We start from the raw sequence: 15266 nt of genomic DNA on the forward strand, positions 1-15266 counted from the left end.
TGTGTTGGATGGTTCTAAATCTTATTTTGCTAGCGCATGAAATAAAGAATACTATATGATAGTTGACATATGCTGTTAACTCTCCTTTTTGAATATTAGAATATTGATTGACCTCCAATCTTTTGTGTTGTTCTCCAAATTTACAGGAATAGCTAGAATCTTTACTCATTCTTCTTTTGTTGCTTGCCATATTTCAGTGAGCCTTCCATCAGCTCCTGGAGCTGACTCAGTAAGATTAGAGTGCTGATTTAACTTCATCTTCTAATATTAGAGGTTCTTGTAAAATATCCTGTACAGTATTTCAGTATATTTCTTCTACCTTGGATATTTTTTGAATCAGCTGTTTGTCCATTGGCATGAATCTTTTTCTAATTTCAAAGATCTTTTTGAGCACTTCCTTTTGTTCCATATCTGTTTTCACCTTCAAAGTCTTCACAAATGTTGTTGTAATACTTCTACTTGTATCTTCTAACAACACTCTGAAATACTTCATTATGTTGTACTGCATCTAGTTTTGGTCACATTATAAAAAAGATGTTGAGACTCTAGAAAAAGTGCAGAGAAGAGCAACCAGGATGATTAGGGGACTGGAGACTAAAACATATGAAGAACGGTTATAGGAACTGGGCTTGGCTAGTCTAGTGAAGAGAAGGACCAGGGGAGACATGATAGCAGTCTTCCAATATTTGAGGGGCTGCCACAGAGAGGAAGGGGTCAATCTATGTTCTAAAGCACCTGTAGGCCAGACAAGGAATAATGGATGGAAACTGAACAAGGAGAGATTTAACCTGGAAATAAGGAGAAACTTTCTGACAGTGAGAGCAATCAACCAATGGAACAGCTTGCCCTCGGAAATTGTGGGAGTGTCTCACTTGAGACTTTCAAGAAGAGATTGGATTCCCATCTATCAGAAATGGTGTAGGGTCTCCTGCTTGGTTGGGGGATTGGACTAGATGATCTATAAGGTCCCTTCCAACTCTGATTATCTGTTAAAGTTGCTTTTAGCCTTCTTGGCTTTAACATTGCTTCTTGGTCATTTCCATTATTAGTTTTGACATCCATTTCTTCTATTTCTTCATCATTGGAAAGTCTGTTTTCACATTCATCCTTAATGACTTCTTTGGTTTTTTCTAGTTCCTCTGGTTCTCTAGCAATGAGATTTGAGACTTCAAACCCATTTGTGATGTTCTACTTGAACATGATGGGAATATGCCCAAGGTCATATTACAGAAACAACCACCAACCACCTCCCCCCCCTCCAATTTTTCCTCCCCTTCTTTCTCTCTCCTTATCCCTCTTCCTCTTCATCCACACAAGCAGTTTGTACTCTGTCCTACAACAGCAGCTATGTTTGTGGTGCTAAACCTGAGTTCCTTTACCTCCTTTTAGAAATACACACTCACCAAGACACATACTGTACATTTCTATCCAGACACACATACTATCCATTGCTGAAATGCTGTTGACATACATTATCACCAAGTCTACCAACAAATATCAATTTAAAATTAACACAACCAGAAGAAGAAAAGCCACTGTAAGAATACCTTCCATTGCTCTTTTGAAGAAGACTTTGCAGCTTCCACAGGTGAGGACACCGTAATGACACCCAGAAGCTTCATCACCACAGATAAGGCAGATCTTCTGGGGCAAAGGTTCAAACCCATACTGAGGGCTCTGACCAGCTTCGGCATCAGACCTAAACCAAATAGACAAAAATAAGAAACTGAAAGTTAAGAAGGAACTTACTCTACAAAGGACTATCAAACCCTGAGGAGTTTAGAAAAAAACGGAGCATGTACTTGATAAATAAGAGAGATTTTTCCAAAGAGTTGTGAATACAAGTCAACCCTCTTGGGTTGCAGTACAAATTTAACAGCTCTTGCAGGGAGCTACTGTCTCTTGTAAAGGCTCATCTGCTTCCATCTATGACGCATAAGGGGTGGAAGATCTGGTTATAGGCACATTAAAGCCTTGCCCCCCCTCCCAAGGATGTAAATTTTAAATAAATAAATAAATGTCAGAATAAACACTTCTAGCATTAGAACTGTCTGGATATTTTTGTAAGGGCATGCTTAAACATCCAAGAAATGAGTTCAAAGTTTCTCCTCTTACATTTCTCCATATTCCTTTTAAAAAAATGAAAATATCAAGTTTTATTAGGAAAGGGACCCTACAAAAAAACATAGAAACACATCTTCATCTCAATGGAAGGAAGTCTCAGGGTTCCCAAGGAGGAAGCCAAAAGCAAAATTATTCAGTTGAGCAGTAACAGAATATTCTATGCCTCTAGATTTACTCAGTCTTCTCTCCCAGTTCCTGGGCTCATTGTCAATAAACAGGCCTGGAAAAGAAGCTTTAGGCTTCAAAGCCTCCCCCAGACCATCGCTTTACAAACTAGGTTAAAAAAGTAAATCAACTCCAACATCCAACTTTAATGTGCAAACATTTTTTTAAACCTCATTCGAGTATTCTACCTGCTAGCAGCATTCAAAGTAATATTTCTTTTAAAAAAAAAGTGGAAATGTGCAGAATACATTTTAAGATCCAGCTGCTGGAGGAAGAAAACTAACATGAGAGTGAAGTGGAGCTCAGCTCACAGTAAATTACGGCTGGCTAATCCTGAAGTGTTATTTATTTCCCAGCACTCAACTGATCAGTCACCTCTTAAGCACTGGGAGAGAAATCAACTTCTTCCCATTGCTGGCCCCCATAGCAGAGGAAAAGACAATTATTGGATGAGAGGAAGGTCCCTATTTGGGGGGGGGGGGGGAAAGGAAATGAAAGGAAGCAAGAATGCTTCCCTCTGGTCTTCAGCAACAGGAAATTGAATTGGATCATTCAGAGGCTAAACAAAAACTACTTAAGGGAAGCTAAGCAAGGCCAGTCCTGGTTAGTTCTTGGATGAGAGGCATCAGATAATTGAAAAGATTGAAGTCAAAGTCAAAGACTATCTCAGAAGAAATGCAAACCCACTTCCCACAGTATTGCCTTAAAAATTGCATGGACATACCCACCAAGGCCTCAAAGGCGTTTTTAACTTTATTGGTTATAGTCATTTCCAGTTTAACTTTGCACCCAGCAAAGTTTACTTCCAATCAATCCCCGATATATAAATCAGGATAAGCTCACAGCCCACTCAGTTCAGCTGGCATAAAAATGCCACTTGAGGTTTCTTTATCAATCATCAAAACAGTGGACTAGCAAAATTAGGAAAGTTTAGTTTACTTTACTGTCATTGCACCTCATACAATGAAATTAAATGCCATCTTCAGTGTACATCATACGTAAGAAAACTATAAAAATAAAACAAAAACACACATCCCTCACATTCTATACAATTGAATTGAAAACCCCTGATATTGCATTAATATTGCACTATACAGTAGAATTCAATATAGTTACTGACCTGCGATAGAAGCTGTTTTTCAGCCTATTTGTCCTTGTTTTTATTGCCCTGTACCATCTGCTAGATGGCAATAGTTCAAAAAAAGGGTTCCCAGGATGAGATGGATCTTTGATAATGTTTTGAACTTTCTCAAGGCAGTGGGAGCTATAAAGCTGTTCCAAAGAGGGCAACCAAAGAGGCAATCCTCTGGGCAATGACATTTACTCTCTGGAGTGCTGTCCTATCTCCCACTGTGCAAGGCAGGGGGATGCAGAGAAAGTAATTCGCAAACAAGGAACAAGAATCTACAGACCATCCATCCATTTATCCATCTATTGATCTAGATTGAAAGACATACAACTTTCCAGTATCTCTGGAAAGACAACATGTTTATTAAGCACTAAGGAATGTAATAAATAGAAAATTAATCAAATTTATTTTAAAAAAAAAACTTTCCAGTACCACTGGAAACAATAGTATGGGTAATTAACATGGACAGTTCCAGAAGACGTGGCTGTAGGTTTTCCACCTTAACCCTTTCATATACCTAATGGCAGCAGAACCCAAATTACATCATGAAATAAGAATTTGGGTGTGTGGAAATGACGTATCTAAAGAGAAAAATAAAACCACTGACCCTGCTAAATGCAGAATGAGGAAGCTTATTGGTAGAAAAGTGGTTTAGACAGATTAAAATATATGCATGCAGGTGCAGCCCTTCATTTAGCAATCGTTTAAAGTTACAACATCACTGAAAATAAAAAGTGATTTACGACCAGTTCTCATACTTCACAGAATCCCCATGGTCTTTTTTTTTTTTTTCCGTCTTTCAATGACCTCGTAATCCCTTACATCAGGGTGGAGTCAGGGCAACTGAATGAAGCTGAATGTTTACTGGACGGATGTGCTTCCTTTTGCCAACCCAGAATTCACAGCAGATATTTACTCATTATGACCAGAGAGAGTAATACCTGCTGCTACCTAGGATCAAACTCACAGCCTCCTGATTGTGAGGCGATCAGAATCCCAGTGGCCTACAGTCATAATCAGGGGGCAACCACTTTGTATTTACGATGTTTGCAGAATCCTGAAGTCACGTGATCACCACTTGTGACCTTCCCGGACAAGCAAAATCAAGGGGGCGGGGGGGGGGGAGAGCTGGATTCACTTAACAACCAGATGGTTTACTTAACAACTGCAGCAATTTGCTGCTTAACACCTTTTGCATGTGGTAAAAATGATCACAAAATCAGGTATGGCTCACTTAACCATTGCCGTGCTTAGTATGAGTAGTCCTCAACTTACAACAGTTCATTTAGTGACCATTCAAAGTTAAAATGACACTGAAAAAAGTGACTTAGGCCCATTTTTCAGACTTAGGCCCATTTTTGGCATCCCCTGTGGTCACATGATCAAAATTCAGACACTTGGCAATTGACTCATATCCCGGGGTCATGTGGTTACCTTTTGTAGCCTTCTGACAAACAATTCAATGGGGAAGCCAGATTCACTTAATGACTGTGTTATTAAGTGAACAATTACACTTAGTAACTGTGGCAAGAAAGGTCATAAAATGGGACAAAACTGTCCCACTTTACTTAACAACTTCTCACTTCACTGTTTTCTCCTCCCAATAAATAATACAAATAAGTACTACCCCAATAAGTAACAGTAGTAGTAGTAGTAGTAGTAGTAGGTGTAATGGTGTGGTATGCTGGATGCTCTGCAGTGGATAAGAAGATGCTCCAGAGAGTTAAAAACACAGCACAAAAAATCATCGGTTGCTCTCTTTCTTCTTTGGAAGAGATTGCGAAGACCAGACTCCTCTCTAGAGCACTAAAAATCTCCACAGACCGTTCTCATCCTGGTCATTCATATTTCACGTTACCATCAGGGAGGCATTATAGGTGTCTTAAAATGAGGACTAATAGACTGAGAAACAGTTTCTTTTCCAAGGCAGTAATTGTCTTGAATCAAACAGTGCATCTGTGATTTAATCCTATTATTATTATTATTATTATTATTTATTATTATTATTATTATTATTATTATTATTTATTTATTTAAAACTGTAGTATGATTGTGATGGAGTAGCTTTCAAATTTCATCGTATTCATGGAATGCAATGACAATAAAGTTATTCTATTCTATTCTATTCTATTCTATTCTATTCTATTCTATTCTATTCTATTCTATTCTAGTAGGTCTGTCCCTTCTTTAGTCGCCTAGCTACAGGCGCCTATTTCTCTCTTAAGTGATAAAAGATATTAAGTACTTTTTTTTTTAATTGGAAAAGGTGTCGGGATTCCGGCAGTTACTCCAATTAAATCATGAGCCTCGAACCACACTCCCAAAACTAAAAAGGGTTTATTAGAAGTTAACATTCCGGCATTAACCTGGGCGTAGCCAACTCTGCGATGTGTAATTCACTGTCACCCTTGACCTTGCTTTCCCCCCCCCGCCACCCCTCTGGGTATATCATCTGAGTCTATTTAGAAGTACCTAACCCATACTTAGTTCTGAACAGCTCAGGGGTGTGATTTGAAAATCCCAGCAACTGGTTGGCTGCCCAGTTGCTGGTGGGTGTGGCCATGGTGGGCGTGGTCTACCAGAACTTCCAGGAGGGCTGTTTTTCACCTTCCCAAGGGTATGAGGGGATTCCCTTGGGCCTCTGGGAGGGAGAAAATGGCCTCCCCTGAGGTTTGGAGGCCCCCCAGAAGCCGGAAACAGACCCATTTATGGACTTCCAGTACTTCCAGAAGCCCTGTTTTTCCCCCTCCCAGAGCCTCTTCGTGGACCCTGCATTTACCTACATCAAAAATACACCGTGTGGAGACTCCTGCGAGGGGAGGGGCAGAGAGGGAGGGGCCAACTGGTTCAAATACCGGTTTAACAACCAGTTCACCCAAACCGGTCCAAATTGGTAGAATCCTACCCCTGCTTAAGCTCATTTCTGAAACTATATTGCATTCTGGTCTTCTAACACAGGGGTCCCCAACCACCAGTCCGCGGACCGGTACCGGTCCGCGGAACAAGTCCTACCGGGCCGCTGGTTGCTGGGCGCCGCCATCTTTTTTTGATGAAAAAGTGCTTCCGGTGAGCTTTTCCGGGTAGAAAGCTCACCGGAAGCACTTTTCATCAAAAAGATGGCGGCGCCAGCGCTCGTGAGCTTTTCCGGGTAGAAAGCCATTTCTACCGGAAAAGCTCACGAGCTGGCGCCGCCATCTTTTTGATGAAAAAGTGCTTCCGGTGAGGTCACCGGAAGCACTTTTTCATCAAAAAGATGGCGGCGCCCAGCTGATGCCGGGCCGCGGCATAAAAAGGTTGGGGATCACTGTTCTAACATACAGGTGCAAAAATAGGTGTTTCCTCAAAACTACACTAAATGTTTAATTTTAAAATCTTTGAAATCAAGATTTTAGGTTATCATTTAGGAGTTATCAGAGGAGAGGTATCCATGATGGCTGGGCCTTTGATGATATTTTCCTAACCAAAGCATAAACTATCAACCCCTGTCAACCATCAAACCCCACCTTGATGGCTTTGTTTTATGTGACACAAAAACTGCCACTTGGTTTCACATCTCTTCAAATGTCTCCATTAACACATCCAGTAAGCCGGAATGAGTTTCACCTCTGCATTGATGTTACGCCAGATAAATCTAGCATCTACGTCACTTAGTTACAAAGCAGAAACTTCCGTTTCCCATCACTACGGCTAGTTCTGTGCATCTACCAGGTTTTAATGAGGAGAAAGGCCTACTTAAAAATCTGGTGCATAGTTATCAGCCTTTAACAGCGGTTACAGTTACATATCCTGTATATTATAAAGAGTGATCACCACAAATAGTGTAAACGTTGTACAAACTCTGCAAGCTGTCAGGGGACTACATTTGTTTTTAAGGTTCAGGCAGTCCTCAACTTATGACCACAGCTGAGCCCCAAATTGTGGTTGATAAGTGCAAAATGTGTTAAGTGAATTTTGCCCCATTTTACGACCTTTCTTGCCACCGTTGTTAAGTGAATCAATGTAGCTGTTCAGCCAGGAACAAAGTTGTTAAGTGAATCTGGTTTTCCTATTGACTTTGCTGGCCAGAAGGTCGCAAAAAAGGATCATGGGGACACTTCAATGGTCATAAATGCAAGTCAATTCCCAAGCATCTCAATTTTGTTCATGTGACCACAGGGAGGCTGCAACGGTCATAAGTGTGAAAAATGGCCCAAAGTCACTCTTTTCAGTGCCGTTATAAACATTGAACAGTCACTAAGGGAACCATTGTAAGCAATGGTGGGATTCAAAAATTTTTACTACCAGTTCTGTGGGCGTGGCTTAGTGGGCATGGTGGGGCTTCATGGGCGTGGCAGGGGTAGAAAAATCCCATTCCCTCCCCACCCCACTAACCTGCTTTCCAGCTCCATTCTCCTGTGTAGGGCAACAAAAGAAGATCCAGCCAATCAGCTGGGACTTGGGAGGCAGACAATAGATGAGGGTGGGGCCAGTCAGAGGTGGTATTTGATGGTTCTCTGAACTACTCAGAATTTCCACTTCCAATTTCTCCAGAACTGGTCAGAACCTGCTGAATACCACCTCTGGTTCTAAGTCGAGGACTATCTATATGGTTTAGGACAAACAGCTTGTATTTTTCTCGCAAAACGCAGTTGTCTGTATGCCAGCTGTTCATATTTTTTTCAGCATCATTTGTATTATAGAAGCTTGACTCATAATAAGCAATGTCAACGAATAGAATGAGATTTGTTAATGGCAAATTGTCAAGATGAATGGAACGGGGAAAAGGGTTTGCACATTTATCCTTTAGTATATATCAAAACTGCCCCTTTCTCCAGGGTGACCTAGAGAGCATAAGGTTTTCCACTACCCAGTCTACTTTATTCTCACAACAACCTTGTCAGTTATATTTTAATTTCGGGTCCCACAGCAAAATGTGTGGGGAAAAAAAATAGGAAAAGTCCATGTGGATTTATCCCAAGGCTAATCCAAAAGTGGATATCAATTCAGTATGACAAAATCTGCAGTTGAACAAAGCTTTAAATAAGTATCAACAAGGAAGACCAAAAGTTTTGTTTTGGTTTGTTTGTTTGTTTTTTTAGAAAAAAGAGGAAATCAGATAATGAACAGCTGTAACTGGCATTCCCATGCTGAAAATGCAAATGGTTTTGCAGAATAATGAGTCGTCATGATCATGAATTGCAACCGTTAGCCCAAGCGCATTTAATCATTAACAATTGCAGCCTACTTTTGTTCATTCAAAACACAGCCTTAAGCAACTAAAATGAACAACCGGATAAACATTATTATTCATAAAAGTCCTATCCCAGACTTCTTAACATAGACTAAGGCAGGGGTGGGCAACTATGGCCCTTTTATGAATTATGGACTTCAACTCCCAGAATTCCTGAGCAAGCATGGCTTGCTCCAGGAATTCTGGGAGTTGAAGTCCATAATTCATAAAAGGGCCATAGTTGCCCACCCCTGGACTAAGGGAGTTGGAAGGGATCTTGGAGGTCATCTAGTCCAACCCCCAGCTCAAGCAGGAGACCCTATACCATTCCAGCTAAGTGGCTGTCCAGTCTCTTCTTGGAAGCCTCCAGTGATGGAGTACGCAAGATTTCTGAAGGCAAGCCACTATTTGTTCTCACTGTTAGGAACTTCTCCTTAGTTCTAGGTTGCTTCTCTCCTTGAATAGTTTTCCATCCATTGGTTCTTCTCTTGCCTTCTGGTGCTTTGGAAAAATAGGTTGATCCCCTCATCTTTGTGGCAGCCCCTTTCTTCAACCTGAAGCTCTCCAGATAAGTTGGGACTAAATGTCTGAGAATACCTGAGAAATGGGGGAAAGGCCACTTGGAATACACCGAAGTGGAAAAATCCAAAGTATGCCCCATACTTTAATAATGGTTCATAGCTATCAACTCGTCCTGCTCCACTGAACAGCTTTAATATTTTATCAACCTTCTCCACCAACCTTTCAAGGAGTGACAGATGACAACTTCTCTAATTTCCCAGAATGAGGGAGATGGGATTTGTAGTCCAACATGAATGGAAAGCCATGTAAGGAACATGAATTGGGAGAGAAGACATTCTAGTAAAAATTACAACAGTCTAACAGGAGAATGCCATGCAGTCACAGCAGATGGCAGCATTGAGCAGATCCTGTCTGATTTTCTTTGATTGATTTTCTTTGATTGATTGGGTTGCACTAGAAAACAGGAGATTGTGAGTTCTAGTCCCACCTTAGGCACGAAAGCCATCTGAGAGACTTTGGGCCAGTCACTCTCTCTCAGCCCATCCCACCTCACAGGGTTGATGTCATGGGGCAAATAGAAAGGAGTATTAGGCATGTTTGCTACCTTGAGTTACCTACAAAGTAACGAAGGTGGGATGCAACTCTAATGAATAAAATAAATAAATGAGCTAAGCACAGTTAGATCTCATTAGCCTAACGATGGGACACCACGAGGAAAAGATGAAGGCTGGGCTGGAAAGTTGATAAACCTCTAAAAGTAGCGAGTGTAATTTTTGCCAAGGACACCCTGTGGAAATAAATGCCTACCAAAAGGCAAGCTGACCAGGTTGAAAAACTAGCCACTGATTATTATTATTTTTAAAAAGCTATTTTTAAACTATTATGATATTGGAGTGTCGCAATGTGTGTGCACACAGCCATGCAGCGGTGAAAGTTCCCCTGGCTTTTTTTTTCTTTTCTTTTTTTTTTTTTTTGCAGATTTGCCAAAAAAAAAATTTTTTTGAACTGTCTCTTCGCACATTGCAAAGCATGCTGCACACACAATTTGCCTATCTATTATTTCCGATTAATAACAGTGATGTACCCTTAAGTCATTTTCAACTCTTAGAGACTACCCTGATAGATCCATATTCTTTCCAGATGTAGGGAAAACTGATTTACAGTAGCTGTAAGACTTGAAAAGGGACAAGGGGCAGAGAAGTGAATAAATCCAGATCCAAGATTTCCCAATATTCTCCAAAGCACCGGAGGGCAGGACAAGAAGCAACAGGTGGAAACTAATCAAGGAGAGAAGCAACCTAGAACTAAGGAGAATTTTAATGACTGTTAGAACAATTAATCAGTGGAACAACTTGCCTCCAGAAGTTGTGAATGCTCCAACACTGGAAGTTTTTAAGAAGAGATTGGATAACCATTTGTCTGAAGTGGTGTAGGGTTTCCTGCCTAAGCAGGGGGTTGGACTAGAAGACCTCCAACTCTGTTATTCTATAATTAAGATTAACTTGCCTCTAGAAGTTGTGGATGGTCCAACACTAGAGGCTTCTAAGAAGAGACTGGACAGTCATTTGTTTAAAATGATATAGGGTTTCCTGCCTAAGCAGAGGGTTGGACTAGAAGACCTCCAAGTTCCCTTCCAACTCTGTTATTCTGTTAATTATAGTTTTTGAGGAGTCTCATTACTATCTTTTCCACATACTGATAACGCATTGAATTAAAAGACATTTCCACTGGGCTTTTTAATGCACCTCCTGGGGCAGGTGGCTTCACAAAAGGCAGAATGATCCCTCTAAATATTCTTTGTTTATGGTTCTCCATCACTTATGGAGATAACAGATCATCAGAGTTGGAAGGGGCCCTCTCGTCCAACCCCCCAAAGTGGGAGACCCTACACCATTTCTGACAGATGGCAACCTGGCCAGCGCCTGCCGAACTGACAAGGCACCATGGAGGGAGGAGGGTGGAAAGCAGGATTGGATCATATAACAATTCAAGGAAGCCTCCTTGAGCCAGGGTGGGTGAAGAAGCCACTTACCGTATATAGGCCAGGTAAGGCGAATAAAAGGGCTGCTGGCCGTGGAAGCCGAGCGGCTGGTAGAGGGCTTGAGGCGGGGCGGCCGAGGTAGAGGGCAAAGAGAGAGCTTCCCTCTGCGCTATGGAGCCGGCGGAGGCTTTGTAAGGCGCCGGTGCGTAAGTGCCCGGCAGGGCGCCGGCCGTGGCCGCAGCCACCTCCGCCTTGTAGAGGACGCACTCCAGGGTGGACGACGGGGCGGCGACGGCTTCCAGGCTGCTCATGCTATTCTTCGGCAGCGAAGAGGCGGCGATCGGCGGAGCGTAGTCCGGGCAGGGCCCCGCGGCGGCCGGCAGAGTCCCGGGGCCCAAGTGCGCTCCGCCGTCGCTGCTGGTTTTGGCTACGGCCGCCGCGAGGCTCTCTTCTTTGATCTTGAAGCTGGGCTGAAAGTCCCCGCCGGAGCCCAAGAGGTAAAGCGGCGGCGGCGGCGGGGGTGGAAGCGGCGGCGGCTGTCCCTCTTTGGGCGGGTAGACGAAGCTGGAGAAGTCCTGGAGGCTGCAGGAGGCGGGCGAGGAAGCGGCGTGCCCGCAGAAGGAGCTCCAGTCCTGCTGGCACTCTTCCACGTCCAGCAGCTGCCGCGTCCGGGCGGCTAAGTAAGCCGGGTTGAGAGGCAGGATGGGCACGTTGAGGAACTCAGGGCAGCCCGAGGGGGCGGTCAAAGGGGAGCGCCCCGAGGCCGAAGCCACCAGGAGCTTGCAAGAGGAGAAGGAGGAGGAGGAAGGCTCTACCGCGTGGCCAGCCCCGGGGACCAGGTCTCCTTCCTCCTCCGCCGAGCAGGGCTGCTGCGCTCCTTTAGGCAACGTCGAGGCTGCGGCCCTGCCCCTCGGGCTCCTCAAAGGAGCTCCCTCCGCATCTTTAGCCGCCTTCCAAAGGGAAGGAGAGGCGGTGGCCGCGGGAGAAAGAGGCGGAGGCGGCAGGGAAGCGGCGGCGGCGGCGGGCGCGCCCTCTTCTTTGCCGTCGAGGGACCGGCGGGTGGGGAGCCCAGAGGCCAAGTCGGGGATCTCCGAGCCGAAGAAAGACGACCACGCCGCCGAAGGGCTCTCCGAGTGGCTGGCAGCCGAAGTCAGAAAAGTATCTAGGACCCGATCCAGGGCATCTTTGCCCAACGGCAAGCCGGAACTTTCCTGGACCAAGGAGGAGCCCGAGAGACCCTCTCGCTCCTTGAGACGGGGGTTGCCTTCCTCTTCCTGGTCTTCTTCCTCCTCCTCGTCGTCGTCTTCCTCGTCCTCCTCGTCTTCGCTGCTTCTGGCGTACAGGAGCCCGTCCAGGGTCAGATCGATGGCCTCGACCCTCTCCCTCCCAGCAAAAGGATCCCGATCCGACGGGTGAGGAGGGACCAGCAGGACTGACCCATCCTGGGTGGAAGAGGTGGAGGCGGCCGAGGGTTCCCTGCTCACTCCCTTGGCTTTCATCTTCCCGGAAAGTTTCGCGAAAGGCGGCGGATCGCGCGCACACCTGCCTAGACCTAAAGCGGGACGGGACGGGCGCGGCGCAGCCTCTGCCCCCTGGACATCGAAACCCTTCGGTCCGTCACATCCTCGGAACCAACGGGGTGGGGGGGGTTGCTTACTCCCTGGTGAGGGGGAGAAGAGGAGGGGAGAGGTGCTCCGGCTGGGCGGGCAGGCGGGCAGCCTCCACTTGGATCGCGTTTCACGTGGAAGAAAGTTGCTGGATCCCAAGGACTTCAAGCGCGCTTGGCTCGCCAGCGCCGCTCCATGCCGGGGTTGGCTCCCCAAATCAGCCCGTCCCGGGTCTAGTAGAGAGAGTCCCGCAGACAACGCGGAAGCCGCACCTGCTTTGCTTTCCCAGGGAAATGGGGGGATGGAGAGAAATGCACCTGCGCGGCGGTGCTGGACAACTCGACGAGGTGGACTTCTGCCGCAAACTTTCTCCTAAAGGGTTCCGCCCGTCCCGCCTTGCCGCGGGATGCTCTTCTTGCTGGAAACGTAGGAAGCGCTTCCTGCTCCCCGGGGCCCAGGTCGTCCACCTTCAGCCCCAGGCGGCTGCAGAAAGTCGTCCCGACTTCTCGCTGTCCTGTCCAGGATGAGCGCCGGACCGAATGCTAAGGCGAAAAGTCGAACCAACCTGCCCGCTTCAATCCGAAACCCAGGCTCTGCGCTGCCCCCTGGCGGCCAATTCTTGCCAGCCCCACTGCTCGGGCGCCCTTCGGCTCCACCTCTTTGCTCTGGTTCTTTCCACCGCCTCTAATCGCTGGCCACGTCTCCCCTTCTTTGCATCTTCTTCTTCTCTCGCTCTTCTTCTTTCTTTCTTTCTTTCTTTCTTTCCAGATTTGGGGGGAGGAGGAGGAGGAAGAGGAGGACAGGCTGCAACTGTAGCAAAGTCAGAAAAGGCTTTGTGTCTGTGTGTGTGTGTGTGTGTGTGTGTGTGTGTGAGAGAGAGAGAGAGAGAGAGAGAGATGGATAATTCAAAGGTGCAAATGTGTAGGGAGCAAAGGGGCGGGGAGTCACAACCCTCGGACCCACAACCCTCACAACCCACAACCCTGTGGGTGTCGCTGCTGCTCTCGGCTTGTCCTGAGATGGATCAAGAGGAGTGAGAAACAGGAGAGAGAGAGAGAGATAGCTACCCACCCCTGGCAGCAGGTGGATTAAGCGACCAGGCACAGAGGGAGGGGGTTCATTTGTCCCCTTGGGGGCTGCCTCACTGTTTCATTCTGCTCCGCAACAAGCGCAGGGCTTAGAGAGGGCCAAGAGAATCTGCCATAGCTCACCAACCTGACTCACACCTGACGTGCCACAGCTACCTTTTCCCCCCAGGTGTCTAACAGAGCCGCCTTCTTGTCTCCCGTCTTAAGCCTAAAGCAGCAGGTGGTCCTTGTGACCACAATGGAGCCCAACGTTTCTGTTGCTGAGCGGGACATTCATTGAGTGAGTTTTGCCACATTTTACCCCCTTTTCTTGCCACTCTTTGTTTATTTAATTTATTTTAGGAAATTTATATTGCTGCCTAATTCGCACATGGTGACTCAAGGCAGCTTACAAGAATGTGTGTGTGTGTGTGTGTGTGATTGGTGGGATTCAAATTTTTTTACTATCGGTTCTGTGGGCATGGCCTGGTGGGCATGGCTTGGTGGGCGTGGCTTGGTGGGCGTGACAGGGGAAGGGTACTGTAAAATCTCCAGTCAGAGGTGGCATTTGCTAGTTTTCCAAACTACTCAAAATTTCCACTACCGGTTCTCCAGAACTGATCAGAACCTGCTGAATACCCACCTCTGATACACACACATATTTATATATGTATATACACACACGTATATAAAATAAATGTTAAGTAAGTGAATCACTGCAGTGGTTAAGTTTGTAACCCAGTTGTTAAGTGAATCTGGCTTCCCCATTTGCTGGTCAGAAGGTTGCAAAGGTGACCCCAGGACACTGCAGCCGTCATAAATATGAGTCAGCACCTAAATTTGGATCACATGAGGCAGGGGGATGCTGTAATGGTCATAAGCATGAAAAATGGACATAAGTCACTCAGTGCCGTTGTAACTTTGAATGGTCACTAAAAGGTTGTTAAATCAAAGAAAACCTGTATTTCTCAACTCTGGCAACTTTTAAGAGGTGAGGACTTCAAGTAGGGTAGAGTAGAATAGAGTAGAGGTAGAATAGAGTAGAGTAGAGTAGAGTAGAGTAGAGTAGAGTAGAGTAGGGAATAGAATAGAGTAGAGTAGAATAGAATAGAGTAGAGCAGAGCAGAGCAGAGCAGAGCAGAGCAGAGCAGAGCAGAGTAGAGTAGGGAATAGAATAGAATAGAATAGAATAGAATAGAATAGAATAGAATAGAATAGAATAGAATAGAATAGAATAGAATAGAATAGAATAGAAACAGAGTTGGAAGGGAACTTGGGAGTCTTCTAGTCCAACCCCCTACTTAGGCAGGAAACCCTATAGCAGGGATGTCAAACTCAATTTCATTGAGGGTGACATCAGGGTTGTGTTTGACCTCGGAAGAGCTAGGATGGGCTTAGCCAGGGTGGGCATTGCCAGTTCAAGTCACTTGTGTTGGGGCTGCCAGTGATGGCCCAAATGCAC

The 15266-nt window shown here is 45.3% G+C and overlaps 1 protein-coding gene across 2 annotated transcripts in view; it reads right to left on the reverse strand.

Moving 5' to 3' along the window:
* The window catches only part of PGR (progesterone receptor), a 93568-nt gene extending 80116 nt beyond the window's left edge, over positions 1 to 13452 (reverse strand). Inside the window, exons 1-2 of one of the 2 annotated variants that reach the window (XM_026675603.2) lie at positions 11182 to 13452; positions 1548 to 1699 (exon numbers count right to left, since the gene is read on the reverse strand). In XM_026675603.2, the coding sequence (XP_026531388.2) occupies positions 1548 to 1699; positions 11182 to 12629 (1600 nt within the window). In that variant the 5' untranslated portion in view covers positions 12630 to 13452. Of the gene's footprint in view, positions 1 to 1547; positions 1700 to 4176; positions 4207 to 11181 lie in introns of those variants that run through there. The other variant, XM_087966178.1, reaches the window with a different exon arrangement.
* Between the last annotated feature and the right edge of the window lie 1814 nt (positions 13453 to 15266).

This window comes from Notechis scutatus, chromosome 5 (genome assembly GCF_049901735.1).
Source record: "Notechis scutatus isolate UNSWTSFEM ecotype Mainland chromosome 5, rNotScu1.2, whole genome shotgun sequence".
Taxonomy (NCBI): domain Eukaryota; kingdom Metazoa; phylum Chordata; class Lepidosauria; order Squamata; family Elapidae; genus Notechis; species Notechis scutatus.